The 7,341-nt window shown below is 42.0% G+C and overlaps 1 protein-coding gene across 1 annotated transcript in view; it reads left to right on the top strand.

Annotated features, from left to right (window-relative positions):
• The window catches only part of LOC138974178 (uncharacterized), a 64,194-nt gene that overhangs the window by 53 nt on the left and 56,800 nt on the right, over positions 1–7,341 (top strand). The window contains exons 1-6 of the mRNA XM_070346882.1: positions 1–42; positions 879–1,085; positions 2,301–2,454; positions 2,980–3,206; positions 5,344–5,443; positions 6,778–6,930. The exon at positions 1–42 is cut by the window's left edge and continues 53 nt beyond it. Coding sequence (XP_070202983.1) covers positions 960–1,085; positions 2,301–2,454; positions 2,980–3,206; positions 5,344–5,443; positions 6,778–6,930 — 760 coding nt within the window. The 5' untranslated portion in view covers positions 1–42; positions 879–959. The remainder of the gene's footprint in view (positions 43–878; positions 1,086–2,300; positions 2,455–2,979; positions 3,207–5,343; positions 5,444–6,777; positions 6,931–7,341) is intronic.

The following is a 7,341-nucleotide window of genomic DNA, read 5'->3' on the forward strand; positions in this document are numbered from 1 at the left end:
TAATTGACACTTGTTTTGTTCACTGCGGGAGCTTTCAGAGTGGTAAGTTTTGTTGTGCAATACTTGGCTTGAACGTGTAGGTGTAATTGCGTCTTCTCCTTTGGCTGTGAGAGGTACGAGTTTAACAACACTGAAATGCTTTTGGAGGGAGATTTATAATGGTTTCATTCATTCAATGAATCAATCTTTGGTTGAAGTTGAACACTTCTTTGGTAATTTTGGGATGTATTAAGTTATATGCACGAACGCATTGACCATGTATTGTATCACTTACAGTGTATACCCGTTTCTTGTCTTGTATAAACCCAGACTGGGCATCTGTGACCTGCTTTGTATTGGGGCGTTCGTTTAATGTGATCGTATCCATGGATAAGTCGCAATGATCGTCTGCTGTATCTTGCTGAACTAATTACTGCATCCGTATTTTTTGAAAAGCTCGACATCAATTTCCTTGAACCGTTCTTCATGATTGATTGTTTCCTTTTGATTAATTTCTTCATTTATGATTTTATCATAAAAATATACGCAAATAACATACGTTTTATCACACCTCTTATCACACAAACACACACGCTCGCGCACACAAACGGATGCACACACACATGCAAGCACACACGCATGCACGTACACACACACACCAACACACTGTCGCACAGCAGAGAAAGGGGGAGACTGACAGACAGAAATAGAAAGAGCCGCAGCAGACACACAGATAAACAACTATGCATTAATACTCTTTCTCCCGTGCTCACGCATAAACATACTCATGGGCCCTGGACATGCACACACAAATACACACACTGTCAAACACAGACACAAAAATCCACAGGTTGAGATAGAAACTGTACTCATGTTCATTTTTTTTCTTCTATTTCTAGATACGAGACATGAGAGCATCAGTCTAACAGTGACTGCAATGTGGTGAAAATTGTAACACCAAAGTACATCAGACCAGAGCAATGGACAGAAGTAAGAGTGAGAAGCAGAAGACCAGTGATGGAGCAGCCAGACCTTCTTCTCCCGTCACTACAGCCAATCCCGCTGACGAGGATTCCGGCAAGGAGAAGAAAAAGCGTAAATTAACGGTGGGTTTTAGGCATCTATTGTCTTCTTCTTCTTGTCGTTCGCCTAGAGGCATCTATAGTCATACTGGATATCTCTCTGATTTGAAGAGTGAGTATATCTGTGAACGCGTGTGTGGTGTCCGAAGCTTTACTTTAAAATAGCGATTATTTAAGTCTTTCTGGATGGATACTGGATTTTTCCTGTAGAGAAATGAGTCACTCCGCGCATAATACCTGAATTTTACAGTTACTCTGCTCCTGTCCAAAATCGCGCTACTATCCACAATATTCTACCTGATCCATGTTTTTAATGCAGAAGGCTGAGAAGCCGTTACTGTTGCTTGCCAGTTTCCGGCACGTGTGCTGACCACATATGAGCGCATTTGTTTTAGTTTTCTTTTTAGATGTGATGCAAGGTACTAGTCCAAATAGGGTTAACTTTTGTTCCTTTTGGGGTTTTTTCATGTTCAGCGAGGTGTACCAATGTAAAGTTTGTTTGTTCGTTCATGGGCTGAAACTCCCACGGCTTTTACGTGTATGACCGTTTTTACCCCGCCATTTAGGCAGCCATACGCCGCTTTTGGAGGAAGCATGCTGGGTATTTTCGTGTTTCTATAACCCACCGAACTCTGACATGGATTACAGGATCTTTTTCGTGCGCACTTGGTCTTGTGCTTGCGTGTACACACGGGGGTGTTCAGACACCGAGGAGAGTCTGCACACAAAGTTGACTCTGAGAAATAAATCTCTCGCCGAACGTGGGGACGAACTCACGCTGACAGCGGCCAACTGGATACAAATCCAGCGCGCTACCGACTGAGCTACATCCCCGCCCCGTACCAATGTAATGAAGCTGTAGTTTATACTAATTTCTTAATGTGTTTTTTAATGAGTGTAAGTACATGCATCTGGATTACTGCACTTACGGATCTGAGATAACTGGAGATGTTGCTGTCGGTGTCAAATGAATAGAACACAGTGGAACACCTCTTTTTGAACCCAGTTCCACCCCTGAGGACACCGTAATTTTTACACAATTCTCACTCCTTGTTATGTTCTTGCAGGGGTTATCAACTCTCTCTCAGTCATATTGTAGAACCCAACCCCTCGCTTTAAGTTAACACTTTCTACCCCACCTATGTTGACCGTTAAATGCAGGCGTTAGATCGACGTTACAATAAGTAATGATAATGAAAATGAAATGATGAAAATAACAATTGTAACCCTCCACTGCAGGTCATCCCCCGACTGGAGGGCGACAAGTTCCACCTGCCGTGCGAGTGGGGTGAGTGTCAGACCGTCAGCTGTAACATGGACGCCTTCATAGCCCACGTCAGCACTCACATCATGGAGTACTTCGCACAGGTGCCAGGACCCATTGCTTCCAGTGGTAAGACCTCAATTTATTCTTGTCAGTTACATTCTGTCTCAAGGAAGATTTGGACCGGTAGCAATCAGCACAGACATCATGAAAAAGTTTGCGCAGGTGTCAAGACATCAACCATTTGTCAGAAAGAGCAGTATTGATTTCCGGTCTTGGTCTCAGGCTTTATGTCAGTCAAATTTGGGAAGGTTTGGACTGTTCGTTTTAGCAATCACATGAATGGTTTCATAGCCCACGTCATCATATACGATATGTCATGTACGTGGCATTTTGCACAGGTGCTAGGGCCCATCGCTTCCAGTGGCACGATATGAACCTTTTCTTAGAAACATCTGTATTGTTTTCAGGCCTTGGTCTGTGGTCATTGATGCATACTTTTTAATTTGTTGCCTTGCCGGAGGACCGTTTGATAATTTTTATATTAAACAGGTCTTCTGATAGAACAGCCAGTATTACCGTACTGTCAATACATGGATATATAATGCATTCAAGCTATGGGTGAGGTCTTGAACTATACTAAAAAATTTTCAGGTATGTGTTTCACCTGTGGTTGGCGGGACTGTGGCGCTCAGATTCTGGGCTCTGTCATCGACTTCAACCGCCATGTCTACTTCCACGTGTTTCACGTGCGACTGAAATGTCTGGGTGCACACATGGCGCGCATCCTGGGCCTGGGCACGTGCATGCTGGGAAGCCAGAGCTGTAACTGGATTCCGGAACTGCCGGAACATCTGCAGTGTACTTGGACAGGTTGCAAGGTATGGAGGAGGGGGGGGGGGGGGGGGGGACCGGGAAGGGTGGGGGTGGTTGTGTCTCTGTTGGTGTATCAATAAGGAAATCTGATGATGCAGTGGAAACCCTCTTTAATTAAAGATCTACAAAAGTCGGTTCAAAAAAACAAAAGTCTTAAGATGGAGGTAAATTTACAGAGAGTGTGAACAGAATATCTGAAAGGAAAACAAAGTCATGAAAATAGGTGAAGTCTTTATTAAAGGGGGTGGGGGTTCTCTAAAGGGGAATTCCACTGTACATCAAGAGTATAATGAAGGAATGGTTGAGAATGTGTTGTATAACGTATAATGAAGGAATGGTTGAGAATGTGTTGTATCACGTATAATGAAGGAATGGTTGAGAATGTGTTGTATCACGTATAATGAAGGAATGGTTGAGAATGTGTTGTATCACGTATAATGAAGGAATGGTTGAGAATGTGTTGTATCACGTATAATGAAGGAATGGTTGAGAATGTGTTGTATCACGTATAATGAAGGAATGGTTGAGAATGTGTTGTATCACGTATAATGAAGGAATGGTTGAGAATGTGTTGTATCACCGTATAATGAAGGAATGGTTGAGAATGTGTTGTATCACGTATAATGAAGGAATGGTTGAGAATGTGTTGTATCACGTATAATGAAGGAATGGTTGAGAATGTGTTGTATCACGTATAATGAAGGAATGGTTGAGAATGTGTTGTATCACGTATAATGAAGGAATGGTTGAGAATGTGTTGTATCACGTATAATGAAGGAATGGTTGAGAATGTGTTCTATAACGTATAAGTCTAATTCTCAAAATGTTGTGGAAGGAAACAGGCTGAGTGATAAATTATGTTGAGGGGAGGGAACTTATGTATTATACACTAGTTGTTACTTTTTTATATATATTATATATTTGGATTCCATGAGCCAATTTCATATGTCTGAAAATGTTAAAAAATCAATTCATTGGTTAGTACAACAAAACAACCAACCATCCATCCACAATTGTGTATGTTTTACTATCTTGCAGATTATCTTTGATGATCCCGACAGAAACTTGCAATGATCCATCATCCTTTTTCAGAAGTGTTTGCTATATATATTGCAGAACTTTGATAATCCTGGGAGAAACTTCTCATGATCCATCATTTTGTTGACAAATGTTTTATTATCTTGCAGATTATCTTAGATGATCCTGACAGAAATGTACAATGATCCATCATCTTTGTTGACAAATGTTTTATTATCTTGCAGATTATCTTAGATGATCCTGACAGAAATGTACAATGATCCATCATCTTTGTTGACAAATGTTTTATTATCTTGCAGATTATCTTAGATGATCCTGACAGAAATGTACAATGATCCATCATCTTTGTTGACAAATGTTTTATTATCTTGCAGATTATCTTAGATGATCCTGACAGAAATGTACAATGATCCATCATCTTTGTTGACAAATGTTTTATTATCTTGCAGATTATCTTAGATGATCCTGACAGAAATGTACAATTATCCATCATCTTTGTTGACAAGTGTTTTACTATATTGCAGAACTTTGATGATCCTGACAGAAACTTCTTATGATCCATCATCTTTGTTGACAAGTGTTTTACTGTGTTGCAGATTATATTTGATGATCCTGACGGAAACGTACAATGATCCATCATCTTTGTTGACAAGTGTTTTACTGTGTTGCAGATTATATTTGATGATTCTGACCGAAACGTACAATGATCCATCATCTTTGTTGACAAGTGTTTTACTATATTGCAGAACTTTGATGATCCTGACAGAAACTTCTCATGATCCATCATCTTTGTTGACAAGTGTTTTACTGTGTTGCAGATTATATTTGATGATCCTGACGGAAACGTACAATGATCCATCATCTTTGTTGACAAGTGTTTTACTATATTGCAGAACTTTGATGATCCTGACAGAAACTTCTCATGATCTATCATCTTTGTTGACAAGTGTTTTACTGTGTTGCAGATTATATTTGATGATCCTGACGGAAATGTACAATGATCCATCTTTGTTGTGTTTTACTATATTACAGAACTTTGAGGATCCTGACAGAAACTTCTCATGATTCATCATCTTTGTTTACAAGTGTTTTACTGTGTTGCAGATCATCTTTGACAATCCCTACGTGTTCTACTCCCACGTGCTGCATCACTGTGAGGTGTTCCCCGAGGGCAACAACACCAGCTGCAAGTGTTTGTGGGAAGGTGAGGCTCGGAACTCAGCTACAGGGTTTAGCCTGGGAGAAAAAGGCAATGGGACATTGTCCCCCTCAACCAAATTCCGATGGGGCATAGTTGAAGGCAAGAAGCGCCAAAGAGGCCTGTACGCGTTTTGACCAAAGATGCAAAAGGGTGCAATATGGTGCCATCTGAGAATTAGCCGCTACATCGTGTTATCTGTGTGTGTGTGTGTGTGTGTTTCATCCGATGTAAAGTGTACATTTGGTGGCGCAGTGGTACGTAATCCCAATGCGCCCTTTGACGCACCGAAGGGAATTGTGATGGGACATTTTCAGATTTAATGCGCCAATGACGCAGGGCGCACTAGTAAATGAAACCCTGCTGCTAGTTTGATGGAAGCAAAGCGTTTTGATGCAGACAATGCACTTCTTTACAGATAAGGGAGTAAACATGCAAAAGTGCTGTTTTAAAGCCTTCTTCCCCTGGTTGTAGACTAGGCAGGATGTGAATGAAAAATCTCTGATCTAAAAAAAAAAGACAGAAAAAAGTGTTGTTTTAAATCCAGCCCTTGCCCAATGAGGGGCTACTCTGCATTATGCACATATACACAAAAGAGAGAGAGAGAGAGAGAGAGAGAGAGAGAGAGAGAGAGAGAGAGAGAGAGAGAGAGAGAGAGAGAGAGAGAGAGAGAGAGAGAGAGAGAGAGAGAGAGAGAGAGAGAGAGAGAGAGGGAGGGAGAGGGAGAGAGGGAGAGAGAGGGAGGAGAGGAGGGAGGGAGGGAGGGAGGGAGGGAGGGAGGGAGGGAGGGAGGGAGGGAGGGAGGGAGGGAGGGAGGGAGGGAGGGAGGGAGGGAGGGAGGGAGGGAGGGAGGGAGGGAGGGAGGGAGGGAGGGAGGGAGGGAGGGAGGGAGGGAGGGAGGGAGGGAGGGAGGGAGAGAGAGAGAGCATGTTTTTTTCCCGATCAGCCTGAGATGGTCTGTAAGCAGGTAGAAAAGGATTTGAGTGATGAGTTTGGGAAGGGTGCTCCACTGTGTGTGTGTGTGTGTGTGTGTGTGTGTTTAAAGACTGCTGGCTGGAGAAGAAAACAATTGTGAAAGTTGAACATTCCACATTTATTTCAAACAGTAGACTTCTTAGACACCAATTGATACCAATTTGAAGAAATTCAGACTGTTACTGTGTCTTACACTGAAAATTATGGTGGATTCTTGCTTTCTCAGACTTTTTTTTTATATCAAAACCTCTGTAAAAATGACCTGCAATTTAAGACAACTTACATTTAAAGAACTGCTTTTTTCACTCAGGTATTTGAAGGTCTTATTGTACTTAAATCTGACATCTGATGTGTTTGTGTTTCAGGATGTACAACTTTGGTACGCAGCAAGCACAAGATGAAGGATCATCTCCGCTCGCACACTCAGGAAAAACAGGTTGCCTGCCCCACGTGTGGAGGTCTCTTTGTCAGCCACACTAAGCTCACCGACCACATCCTGCGCCAGGCAAACAGTGACAGTCAGTGCCTACTTTCTGTCTGTTTGTCTGCCTGTTTGTGTGTTTGTCTGTCTGTGTGTCTTGTCTGTGTGTTTGTCTGTCTGTTTGTATGAGCATTAGGGATTCCCAGTCACCATCTGCCTTTAGAACAGCCCTCAAAACACACATGTTTAAGTTAGACCTCTGAAGGAGATCCCATGATCGGTGAGTCATTGGCGCTGCCACGTGTATTATCTACTAAAGTGTGGCGTTCGTGAAGATGTGTATGTGCCTGTGTGTGTTGTACTAGTATAACGTATGCGTACATGGAATGACATTGCGGGTTACCTGAACATTGACAATGACGAAAGAAAGATTGTGTGTGAGTGTGTGTGTGTGTGCGTGTGTGTGTGGGTGTGTGTGACTATGTTTGAATTTATTCTGATTTAGTTC

Source organism: Littorina saxatilis, linkage group LG8 (genome assembly GCF_037325665.1).
Source record: "Littorina saxatilis isolate snail1 linkage group LG8, US_GU_Lsax_2.0, whole genome shotgun sequence".
Classification (NCBI taxonomy): Eukaryota; Metazoa; Mollusca; class Gastropoda; order Littorinimorpha; family Littorinidae; genus Littorina; species Littorina saxatilis.